Source organism: Danio rerio, chromosome 6 (assembly GCF_049306965.1).
Source record: "Danio rerio strain Tuebingen ecotype United States chromosome 6, GRCz12tu, whole genome shotgun sequence".
Lineage (NCBI taxonomy): Eukaryota > Metazoa > Chordata > Actinopteri > Cypriniformes > Danionidae > Danio > Danio rerio.
In genome coordinates, this window is record NC_133181.1 from 11,901,856 (window position 1) to 11,915,000 (window position 13,145).

The 13,145-nt window shown below is 34.5% G+C and overlaps 1 protein-coding gene across 1 annotated transcript in view; it reads right to left on the bottom strand.

Moving 5' to 3' along the window:
• Window positions 1–1,436: 1,436 nt before the first annotated feature.
• The window catches only part of notum2 (notum pectinacetylesterase 2), a 19,293-nt gene continuing 7,584 nt past the window's right edge, over window positions 1,437–13,145 (bottom strand). Inside the window, exons 8-12 of the mRNA NM_001353872.1 lie at window positions 12,941–13,129; window positions 10,385–10,485; window positions 10,133–10,280; window positions 7,270–7,317; window positions 1,437–2,156 (exon numbers count right to left, since the gene is read on the bottom strand). Of these exons, the coding sequence (NP_001340801.1) occupies window positions 1,856–2,156; window positions 7,270–7,317; window positions 10,133–10,280; window positions 10,385–10,485; window positions 12,941–13,129 (787 nt within the window). The 3' untranslated portion in view covers window positions 1,437–1,855. The remainder of the gene's footprint in view (window positions 2,157–7,269; window positions 7,318–10,132; window positions 10,281–10,384; window positions 10,486–12,940; window positions 13,130–13,145) is intronic.

Consider the following 13,145-nt stretch of genomic DNA (forward strand, 5'->3'; position numbering starts at 1 on the left):
ATAAATGTCACAGGAACTTCATAGATTACAAATAATGTTAATAGACAAGAAGTAAAATTATGCAGATGATAAATAATATTGAAAAGAGAAATCGTTTTTGTTTTGAACTATTTTTAAGGACATTTTAGGATGGTCGTCTATATGTAAAATACTTATATCACTGTGCGTCATTTTATATGACTCGTCTGCGAAATCTGCTATCATGTCAAACAGCATGCACTTGCTAAAAATAAAGATATACAACAGAGTAGGTATTGAAGATCTTTGGAAAATTACTGCAGTGTTTTATTGTTCTGTTCTGTACAGTTGAAGTCAGAATTATTGTTTTATTCGCCCTCCAATTTCTGTCTACAGAAAGATTTTTTCAACACATTTCTAAACATAATAGTTTTAATAACTCGTTTCTTTTATCTTTGCCATGATCACAGTAAATAATATTTGACTAGATATTTTTCAAGATACTTGTATTCAACTTAAAGTATAATTAAAGGCTTAATTAGGTTAATTTGGCAAGTTAGGGTAATTTAGCAAGTCATTATATAACGATGGTTTGTTCTGTAAATCAGAAGTCTACAAAATTTTCAGCCCGCGACCTCCAAAACAACAGTACCAATGACTCGTGACCCCCACAATCCTTGTAGGTGGTTATAAAGATACAAATGTTGCACACAAGAATATTGACAACACAAAAAAAGTTCAACTGTCTAACAACAACCATCGGCTATAATTTATTTATTTATTTAATAAATTATAGGCATTAATAAGTTATTTAATTATCAGTTTATTTAATATTAACCTCACCATAATGAGACTGGTGGGGACAATGTTTTCAGCACAAGCCTATTCTAGGTTTAATTTTGGAGACTGCTAATCAGAGTCATCCTCAATGTTCAGTTGTGGCCTGTATTTATTTTATTTTATTTGATTGTCATAAAGGAATCAAAAGGTTTTACCTGGTGCTATAAAATCAATCTGCTGCATCTGACACTGTTGTTGTCTTGTTAATCTAACGTAAACACACAATTCTATGAAAAAAAAGAGAAAAGGCTGATGGCTTTTTGTATGCATGTTGTTGCTTTTTTATGTAACTATTCACTACTATTTTTATCTTCTGTGGGTTATGGATAAAATACGGTAAATCTAAGTGTTTAATAAAATTGATTTGACTTTTGGAAAGCACCAAGCGACCGCCTGTCATTGTTCCGCGACCCTCACTTTGGGAACCACTGCTGTAGACAGTCGAAAAAATTATTACTTAAGGAGCTAATAATATTGACCCTAAAATGTTTTTTAAAAAAATTTAAAATGGCTTTTATTGTAGCCAAAATAAAACAACTAAGACTTTCTCCAGAAGAAAAAATATTAAAGTAAATACTGTGAAAAATTCCTTGCTCTGTTAAACATCATTTGGGAAAAATTGAAAAAAGAAAAAAAAAATTCACAGGAGGGCGAATAATTTTGACTTCAACTGTATATTTCCAAAATCTGATAGAAACAAAAAACATCCTTCTAAATGCTCACTCTTGTGATTTAATAACAGCTCTTTTTTTATTCTATTAGTTAAGTATGATGTTGACAGCATTTAACTCAAACACTTGTTCTCTTATTAAAGTAATTTTTTTTTAGCAGTTGTGATAACCATTCAATTACTGTGTCTAACTATAAAGAGTCACTCACTTGGAGACCCCGAAATCATTGCTGTTGATCGAACGCGGTTTTGTCGGTACTGAAATCCAGTGAGATGTTCACTAGACAAACCAGTCCCATCTCTGGAAGTGGCCAGAGAGGAAGCCACTGAACAGTCTCTAAAGTGTGGGATGAGGTGAACTGGGTCGATAAGAGCACTAAGGTTAATTTAGCCACCATTGCTGACCATTCCAGCTGAAATGTCGCCTCTTACATCCAAGCCGAGTTTTTGCAGGTCCAGGCCCATACTTGCTAGCACCTGGAGCAAAGTCATCTCCTGTTGTGTGGCCTGATCAATCAGGGCCGGGCAGGTCGGATTGCATTGTGGCCATTGGCAGTTATCGATGAGATGAAAGGGACAGCCCTTGAGCGCAGTTTTGCTGTTTTTATTGGCCTCCTGAAAACTTCTGTCCCAGCACTGCAGAGCACGGGAGAGCGATGTGCCTTTGATTTGGAAATCCGTCCAGTTACTGTAAAAGAGATAAAAGAATGACATATCGGAAGCTTCAGTGCTCTGCTCTGATATATAAAGACATTTTATTAAACACCTCTAAACGCTTCTGACCTCTAAATGTCCGCGCTTGCATTTGTAAACACTTGACTACATTACAAACTCTGTAGATGGATAAGTATTGTGAACTGCGATAAAAACATATGGAGGAACACTTTCGCATGTCATGATGTACATAATATGTGTGTGTGCTCACCGTTTACTTCACGTGCACACACGTCAAGCAACTGAAGCAGAGCTTGAAGGTAAATAAACAGCGGTTTGTCATTAGCATTTTATCGATTATTTTTGACACAGTTGGCATTAAGAAGGAACATAAAAGCGTTATCTGACTAACATCTAGCAGCTAAATGTGTCTGGAGAAATATTTAAAGGTTTTTATTTTCATAAACAGTGCGGATGTGGATGTGTCTGAATGTTCTGATTGGCTGGAGTAGACGTCTTGCGTTAATGCGCTCTAATCATGAACACGCTCTTCCGGCAATTTTCCTTCTGTGTTCACACAGAGCAGCATTCCGGCAAATTTTCGATGATGTTACAAATAGTCTTTCTGGAAAGTTGCCGGAACAAATTTACCAGCATTTTCAAAAAGGGCCTGTTCACACATACAGACCTTTCTGAAGAATTGCCGGTAGTTTTGTATGTGTGAAAGGGGCTATTGTATAACGATGGTTTGTTCTGTAGATTATCGAAAAAATACATAGCTTAACGGGGGCTAATCATTTTGACCTTAAAATGGTTTTAAAAAAAACTATAAACTGCTTTTATTCCAGCCGAAATAAAGCAAATAAGACTTAGAATAAGACTTAATAAGAAAAAATATTATCAGACATACTGTGAGAATTTTCTTTCTCTGTTAAACATCATTTGGGAAATATTTAAAAAGAAAAACAATTAAAAGGGGGGCTAATAATTCTGACTTCAACTGTATATATTTTATTTATAACTTATTTTATAAACACAAAACAGAACAAAAACATTTGTATGATCTATAATATTTTTATACAATTAATAACAAAAAAAAAACATTTAACTAAGTAAAATAATTTTAAAAAGACATGAATAAAACAAACAAAAAACAAACAAACAAACAAAAAAATCAAATCGCAATTGCACTTTGAAACATTGCAACTAGTTAATCGCAAACATAGCCACTGAACTTAAATGGATTGTTAAGAATATATATTTAATTACCCATCCTTCAATTCTTTAAAACCTATTAGAGTTTCTTCCTTTTGTTGAACACAAAAGAAGTTATTTTAATGAATGCTGGTTGATGGTGCTCCTTGCCCTTCATAGTATTTTTTCCTCCAACAATTTTCTAAATATCTTCTTCTCTTCAATCTGTCAGCTAAAGTGCAAATTTTAATATTTTTTTGCAATTTTGCTGAAAAAAAAATGTGTTGAAGCTGATTAGGTCTGATTTGTAACCTCATATGCAATCCAATCTATGATAAAACCTTTACCCAATTATTTATTCAGTTTAATTCAGAAATGTCACATCGAGGAAGTAAAAATGTTTTCTGAACAGGAAGTAACACTGACTTAAAAACCAAAAAAACAAAAAACAAATGTGGTTAAGTGTAGAAAAGAGTGCAAAAAATGTAAGCTTCCCAATGTGGTCTATTGTGCTAGTTAAAGATCTCGTTTCATAACTGGGTTTATAACACAAATTAAAAATGACTGTTTTTATTACTATAAAAAGTATAGTTTGTTCTTTAAAATTACAAACTGTGTAATTTACCTATACTCTTACATTAGATTTATAATATTTGTTCATTTTATTAAATATTTTGACCATAATAGTCAAAATATCAACAATAATATATTATTAACTGAAACTGGAATATATTACTAAACAACAGTTTAGCTATACATGTAAATTTGGGCAAGGGTGTAGATTCGCTTTTGACATTGGTGGGCATTTTGAGGGGCAGTGGCCCAAACCAAAAAAAGGGGCAATATAAGCGGGCGAATTCTTGCTAATACACATTTTCCAGTTGTTATAAAAAAACACTTAGAAGAGAAAACAGTACACTCTGTAATCATTTCAGAACTATTTACTATTTTACATTTTTATATTTACCTGTACCTTTAACAAAACCGTTTTTGACCTGAAAGATCTTAATAAGCTAATCTTTTGCGATTCACAATTACACATTGCTGATAATAACAGGAACTATATTTTGCTGTTGGATGGACAATCTGAACATTTTCTGTCTCCATCGCCTTTACTTTGCTGAGTTGACTCTGAGGCAGTTTCATCTTAGTATGAATAACAAACCATTTACAATATTTTAATTATTTTTAAAATGTCTATCTATCTTTGTGTTACCTTCTTTGTGTTACAACTCTGTGTTACAGTCTCAGCTATACCTGTCTGATTAAGCTCATGCTCAGTGGTCTCTCCCTCACTCTCTGAGCCTGCTTCTTCAATGGAAAAATAAGTATTACACATATAATTTAGTATTACACACCATAAATTTATATTAACTTTTACAATAATATTATTACAATTTTTAAACTATTTATAGGCCTACTATTGATATGCTTTTAATAAAGTGATGTGTCGTAGCTTAGATTACTAGTATCACCTATAGGCCGAAGTGATTATAATGGAAAATATAAGTCTAAGTAAAAATAAAAGTTTGACAAACACAGCTGAATGTTTTATATAATGATTTACCTGCTGGCTTGCTGGAGCTTTGAATCCATGTTTTCAGTGTTGAACTACCTTTAGCAGCATCACTTCGTTCTTTCTCTCCCTGTCTTCTTTTTTGTAAAGACATTGTTTTTTGGGGATTTTTTTTTTTTGTCTACAACATGTTCCAACAACCTGAGGCTGAGGGGCACCTCACCCAATGAGGGCAGAGGGGCAGTGGCTCTATCCACTAGACCACCCCCATGTGCATGGCCCTGAGCCCTATAGCGCATGCATAGAACAGCACAAATTCTCTTTCATGCTTTTAAAAACATGAATAAAGGCTTTAAACAATCATTAATACAAATAACAATTAATGAAGCATCATGTGGCAATTTAGATGATTTTTCTGCAATCTGGCTTCAGGAGGTATGAATGTAGAGAAATTTGGAGAGGCATGTGACCCAATTTATTATTATTTTTCATAATCATGAAAGCCAAAGATTTAGATTTAATTATGGCAAACTTGACTTTGAAAACTTGATTATTTGAAAACTAGCTTATAACTTATATCCACATCTTGTACAGTGAAGGACGATTGGAAAATGTTCTTGTTTTGGCACTTCGTCACCTTGAAAATATAAGGTTCTATCCACGTTCTTAATGATTTTAAGATATTGAGCTTCAAAGTTTTTGCTTCCATGGCAAACAGTATGTGTGTGACATTTGCTTTTTAAATAAAAGAATGAAAATATACAATTGAAATAAAGTTATATTTTTATCATAGTAGTTTTCAATAGTTTATCATTTCATTTCCCGAGTCTAGCATTAATTGTTGTTAAAGTTACAATTGGTACAATTTAGTATGCCTGAATGTTTTTAAGGTCATTATACAGTCACAGCCATCTAAAACACATGCAAATGATGAATTATAATAAAGAATTAAAATTCCTTATACTTGCATATGTGACAATTACAAATGATTCAGCTTGATCTCACGAGAAAACGTAAGTATTTTACGTTTTGCCAGTTTAATGGCTAATTTGTTCAAATTCGCACGAGTTCAGTCGTACGAAATTGTACGATTTTAAAAAGGGGGCGTGGCACCTAACCCCACCCCTAAACCCAACTGTCATTGGGGGATGAACAGATTGTACTAAATTGTACGAATTAGATCATACAAATTCATACGAATTAGCCACTAAATCAAAAAGTTACGAATTGCTGTGAGATTGTGTTGGAATGATCACATTGCAATATCAATGCTGAAATGATAAATATCTAAAACGATATATTGTGCAGCTCTATTTTAGACAGCATAACTGAATGTACTACAGAATGTTACGTTTTCAATTTACTACAGAATGTTACGTTTTCAATTCACTTCAGAATGTTGTTTTCAATTCACACACAAGCACATATTGCGTGTAAACGGATGCGCTTTTTACTACGTAATATTTACTACTCTTGAATACTTTTAAAAGGGTTACTTTTTACTCAAACTTTATCTTACAATAGATTATCTTTACAATAGATACTTTTACTCTACATGTACTACATTTTTGGGCAGGTAATTGCACTTGTACTCTTTCCACCACTGGATATATATTGTGATATGAATATAATTTCGCCAGATGATTTAAATAGCTCTATTTGGAAAGGTTTAATTAATTAAATCAACTAGGGTCATCAAGTCTTTTTCTATGCAGTCCATCTGCATAAAATATAATCAATAAAGCTTAAAAAATGACAGAGCAAATATAAATGTTAAATATACTGTGCTTTATGATTTTTTTGGGGAGTCTAACAGTATTGAAATACAGAAAATGAACAATCAAACATAAAATAACATGGTTATTATTGTATACATAATATAAAATAATATTTAATCATATCTTTATCCTTTAATCTTTTAATAAACAATCAAAAATCCTGCGATGTGACTATTGCGGTTACACATATTGCGATATTGATGCTCAAACTATATATTGTTCAGCCCTAATTTTAAGTTAATTAGATCCTATTATTCATTTGTAAAGTAATTCATTATTATTGTACTTTTGACAACATTTGTATAATTATAATTGGATATTACAGATGTACAGCTCTATGAGGTACTGTCTCTGCAACTGCTTTAGTGTTAACTTAATGACAGTTTAATGCCCCTTCAGCAGAAGCCTAATCCGTCTCTTGATAAGCAGCTGCCTCTGCTATAAGTTTGACCTCATCATGTGCTCTGCCACAGTTTCATGGTTCACTTCACAAATCAACCGTCCCGCTGCTCGCTCATACAGTGGGTCATTAATTAAGTGTGAAACCATGAGGTGGCATTTTGGTGACACCTAGAATGCACTGTGATGGATGAGTGTTCAATTCGGGCGTATGAGCTCACCCTGGAGGACTGTGTTTTAAAGTGGTTGCGAGCCCTTACCTTTTGGTTATCAGAGTGTGGGAAAGACAGGAGGGGGCGAACACGGCCCTAAAACAACATAGAGCACAGTACTGTTAGTATACATATGATATAGAGCAAAATATTGTTCAGTTTTACCATGTTGACTGTAATAAAACATTAAATTTATTCCTATTAAAAACAAATACTTTCAACCGTCACTGTACATAGGTTGAATATATAACTAATTCATTTTAAATAATTGTGATTACAATTATGACCAAATTAATCCTAATTATGGGAAAAATCATAATCAGGATTATTTTGGTCATAATTGTAATCACAATTATTTAAAATGAAATAGTTATATCCAAAGTTTTTCCACCCTGTAATGGTGGAAATCTGGTTTAAAGGTTTCACTTTCAAAAATCATTCAGTTGCACAATTCTTAATACTGAAGCAAAATTGGACAAAGTAAAAAACAAACTAACAAAAAAGTTAATATTACAATTATGTAAAGGGAAAAAATACAATAGGATAAAAACATACAGTGCATGCCGAAAGTATTCACAACACTTTACTTTTATGTTACAGCCTTATTTCAAAATGGATTAAATTCCTTTATTTCCTCAAAATTCTACACACAATACCCCATAATGACAAAGTGAAAAAAGATTTTTTTGACATTTTTGCCAATTTATTAAAAATAAAAAGCCTGAAATATCACATGTACAGAAGTATTCACAGCCTTTGCTCAATACTTTGTTGATGCACCTTTTGCCTCAAGCCTTTTTGAATATGATGACACAAGATTGGCACACCAGTGTTTGGGAATTTTCCATTGATGTTTTGGCGGTGTGCTTTGGGTCATTGTCCTGCTGGAAGATCAACCGTCACCCGGTTTGAGGTCGAGAGCACTCTGAAGCAGGTTTTCATTCAGGATGTCTCTGTACATTGCTGCATTCATCTTTCCCCTTTATCCTGACTAGTTTTCCAGTTCCTGCTGCTGAAAAACATCCCCACAGCATGATGCTGCCACCACCATGCTCCACTGTAGGGATGGTATTAGCCTGCTACCGCTTGGCATTCACTCCAAAGAGTTCAATTTTAGTCTCATCAGACCAGAGAATTTTGTTTCTTGTGGTCTGAGAGTCCTTCTAATGCCTTTTGGCAAATTCCAGGCGTGGAGTGGCTTTTGTCTGGCCACTCTAACTTACAGGCCTGATTGGTGGATTGCTGCACAGATGGTTGTCCTTCTGTAAGGTTCTCCTCTCTCCACAGAAGAACACTGAAGCTCAGAAAGAGTGACCATCGGGTTATTGATCACCTCCCTGACTAAGGCCCTTCTCCCCGATCATTCAGCTTAGATTGTCAGCCAGCTCTAGAAAGAGTCCTGGTGGGTCCAAACATCTTCCAATTACAGATAATGGAGGCCACTGTGCTCATTGAAACTTTCAGAGCAGCAAAAAAATATACTTTGTAACCTTTCCCAGCCGTGTGCCTCAAGACAATCCTGTCTCGGAGGTCTACAGACAATTCCTTTGTCTTCATGCTTGGCTTGTGCTTTGACATGCACTGTCAGCCCTGAGACATTATATAGACAGGTGTATGCCTTTTCAAATCATGTCCAATCAACTAAATTTACCACAGGTGAACTTCAAGTAAGCTGCTGAAACATCTCAAGAATGATCAGTGGAAACAGAATATACCTGAGCTCAATTTAGAGCTTCATGGCAAAGGCTGCGAATACTTATGTACATGTGATTTTTCAGTTTTTTTTGTTTTTTTTTTTATAAATTTGCATCAATTTCAAGAAATCTTTCTTCACATTGTCATTATGGGGTATTGTGTGTAGAATGTTGAGGAAATAAATGAATTGAATAAGGCAGTAACATAAAAAAAAAACATGGAAAAAGTGAAGCGCTATGAATAGAAAGTATGCACTGTATTATTCAGCCAAATAGTATAATACTATACTATAGTACAATAATACTGGCAATAAATAGATATGGGCGTTTGTGTATTGATAAAGTATTGCCATGAAAGATAATGCAATACTATGTTCTATCGTTATTTTTTCCCAGCCTTATAACATTACTGGTGAAAGACTTGTTTTGAATTTTAGAGGTTATTAAAGATCTGCTGAAAGTAATTTGGTAATTCTAATAAGTTTCCTTTTAATACTGGATGGATGATCTGTGAGGAAAGTAATGGCACCTCATCATTGGTTATTTACAGTTTACTCTCGTAATTCATGTAAAGGATCATGGGATAATTCTTAATAAAACAAAACAGCTGAATTGGTGGTTGTTCGGTAATATATATGCAAAAAAAGCAGTGTGGTTTGGAAACATCTGTGTGATCAGGGCCATATTTATCCAGCATAAGTACCATACTAATATAAACACGCTAAAAAAATATCTGTTAATAAACAGTTTCTGTACTTTCTTTGCATTTTCTGTTTATTTATATTTCTTAATTGCATTTTGGGATGATGATCTCTGCTCTGTTGACTTTTTATGTGGAAAATTCAACTCTACAGTTTAACAAAGTGACTTTTGTTGACATTTTGGTGGATTGAAATAATATAATGTATAAGAAGTAATATATAGAGAGATACGTCTGTAAAATAACAGAAAATGTACTGGTAGATTATTACAAAGTTTTTGTAGCGTAATATAGAACACAAACTTGGACAAAAACCTCTTTAAACTGTTAAAAATGTTCATAAAAGTCACTTTTTCATTTTTTTTAAGGTTAAAAGTTGTTGGAAGAAAGATCGAGGTCCCATTATGCAACTCAAAAGCATAAATATATGGAAAAAAAATAAAGACATGAATCACAAAATATGTAAAACTGCTAGTTTACGGATATGTTTACAGTGTAGTTCCAGTCATGTACTCACGTCACGTCTTTGAGAGAGTTTTTTAACTCTTTCCCCAGGTTCTGCATGTAGGTCCACTGCTGCTCTGACAGAGACTGGCTGCCCATATAAATGTTCTCCACTCGTAACTGTTCCTCGTCAAACAGCCACTGCACCACAAACAGCGGAGCTATAAAGAGACACATCATCTGTTATTTGAAGGAATCATTTATTATTAGCACTATCCACTTCTTTAAACAATGCATCTAGATCACACAGATGGCATACTCTCACCACTTATATAGGAGTACAGCTTGTGTCCAAAAAAGCAGTGCCAATCTTCGCCTCTTTTATACTGCTGCTTACACTTTTCCGGAACAACACCATTCCACAATCTACCAAAGATATCATCAGATAGTAAATTAAACAGTGCTCATCGTGGAGTTAAATTCCTAAGAGTTAAAAGCAACAATAAAAGCAGTAGTAATAGTTTTTTGGTCAGCCCTTTAAAATGGAATTGCATTAAGTAGTATTATCTGTATTAAATGTTTACTTGTAGTGAACTTCAGATAGTATAATATTAATGTACAGCGCTTTAGTTCACCTAAACCTACTTTTATTACATGCTTGTGGACTTGTTTTTGTTTTATTCATTAAGTGCTGCGTCCTGTGAAAACCATTCTGTGTCGCCTCACAGCAAGAAGGTTGCTGGTTTGAGTCCTGACTGGGCCAGTTGCTGTTTTTGTGTGAAGTTTGCATGTTCGTATTGGTTTTCTACGGGTGCTCAGTTTTCCCCCAGAGTCCAAAGACAAGCTGTAGGTGAATTGGGTAAGCTAAAATTGTCCGTAGTTTATGTGCGTGCTAGGTTTATTGAGTAAATAAAATTGGCCGTAGTGTATGACTGCGTGTGTGAGAGCGTATGGGTGTTTCCCAGTACTGGGTTGTGGCTGGAAGGGCATCCGCTGTGTAAAACCAGCCTGATCTCATGAGGAAACGTAAGTATTTTACGTCTTGTCAGTTTAGTGGCTAATTAGTACGAGTTCAGTCGTACGAAAATGTACGATTTTAAAAAGGAGCCCTGGCACCCAACCCGCCCCTAACCCCAACCATCATTGGGTGATGAGCAAACCGTACTAAATTGTACGAATTAGATTGTACGAATTCATACGAATTAGCTACTAAATCAAAAAGTTACGAATTGCCATGAGATTGCGTTGGTAAAACATATGTTGGAATAGTTGCCGCTGTTCTTTCTGCAGTTCATTCAAGCCAAAGGAAAATTAATGTCCTTAAAACTGCGGTGTTATTTAGCTGTAGTTCAAAAAGTAAAGTTGTTGGGGTCATACAGCCCATAGCATTTGTTTCACCCAAAGACTCAGGCAAACGGATGCTGAAGGATGTTTGCTTTGTAGTTATTTCGCACAAAATATAGCCCTAGACACGCATTTCTAATAAGCCTGTGTTGTTGAAAACAGTGCAGAAATTAAATTAATCATTTAGCAGCTTCATTGATTATAACATAACTAGCGCAAATGTTTTACATAACTACTGCTGAATTAATATCATAAACTAAGCCATTTTTTCAATCAATACAATCAATCAGTTCTCCAATCCACATCAACAACTGTCAAATATTGCAGTATAAAAAGCAATAGTTGCCAATTTTTCTAATGCTGTAGCAAGTTCCCTTACTATTCCCTTTGTATATTTTACATACAATTCTAAACAGTTTTTGAGGTGGAGTAGAGAATGTATTGCACTTTCACACCAAGCATTTGTTTTTAATAGTGGTTTATCTGGCAAAGAAATGTATACTTTTATTATGGCCATCTCCTCAGGTGCCCTCCTTTAAAATGTGCTTGTCTTAAGTATGTACGCTATTTCCACTCAAAAACCTCCAGCCTGATCTCACGAGAAAGCATAAGTGTTTTACATTTTGTCAGTTTAGTGGCTAATTCGTGCGAGTTTAGCCGTACAAAAAGGTATTTTAAAAAGGAGGCGTGGCACCCAACCCCACCCCTAACCCCAACCGGCACTGGGCGATGAGCAAATCGTACTAAATTGTACGAATTAGATCGTACGAATTCATACGAATTAGCTACTAAATCAAAAGTTACGAATTTAAGATTGCGTTGTAAACTCACCTAAAGTCTGATGATTTTTGGCAGCTAAGGACACCTGTTTGGCAATACATTAATAACTTCTCCTGATTTTCTGTTCTATTGTGCATATTTAGCTCCTAGCCTGACTGTATTATCTTGTTTACTTGTTTGTATATTTCCCATTATTTCCTCCTGTATAGCTGAGACTGTATTTGTACATGCTAATGTATTAAAATAACTGACGATTAATAAAAATGTTTTTGGATAGAGAATTTAATGTTTTGAACTGACAATTTAAAAGCCCATTTAAATTATAATTCAGACTCAACATTGCAGATTCTGCGATGTGACTATTGCAGATGAGCACATTGCTATATTGATGCAGAAGCGACAAGGAGCTACAGAACACAAATGATTTGTTGAGTCACTGCTAAGTTTAACCGTAATAGAGTAAATGTTTGTCATTTGCATGTCTTTAAGGCCTGTGACTGAGAATTTCAAGGGAGTTTAAAATATTCAGGCATAAAAAAGTGTGATGTTTAAAGGTGTGACAACGTATTTAATTATTTATATGAAATTTATCTGACAATTTAAATGAAAAAAAAAAAAAACGAAGTGGATTTTTAGAATTCAATTACAAGAGCAAACAATTTTTTAATGACATGCACAGATGAATTGTTCACCACAAAACTAGCAATGTGAGGTAACAAAATCATATGGTTAGTTTTTGCTTTCATTTGTACTTTACCTAAGCCCTTTTTTGATTGCGTCTGCAGGGGTGCAGGAGGCACTGTCGGGACAGTCTGGAACTTTTTGCTGTTTGCTCTCCAGAAACCAGCCTGAGTCGACTAGACCGCGCACCTGAGCCTCAGCGCCCTGCTGCTCCAGAAGACTGGAGACCTTATCAATGTTCAGCAGCACGCCTGTTCCTCCAGCACTGCGGGACAGAAGAA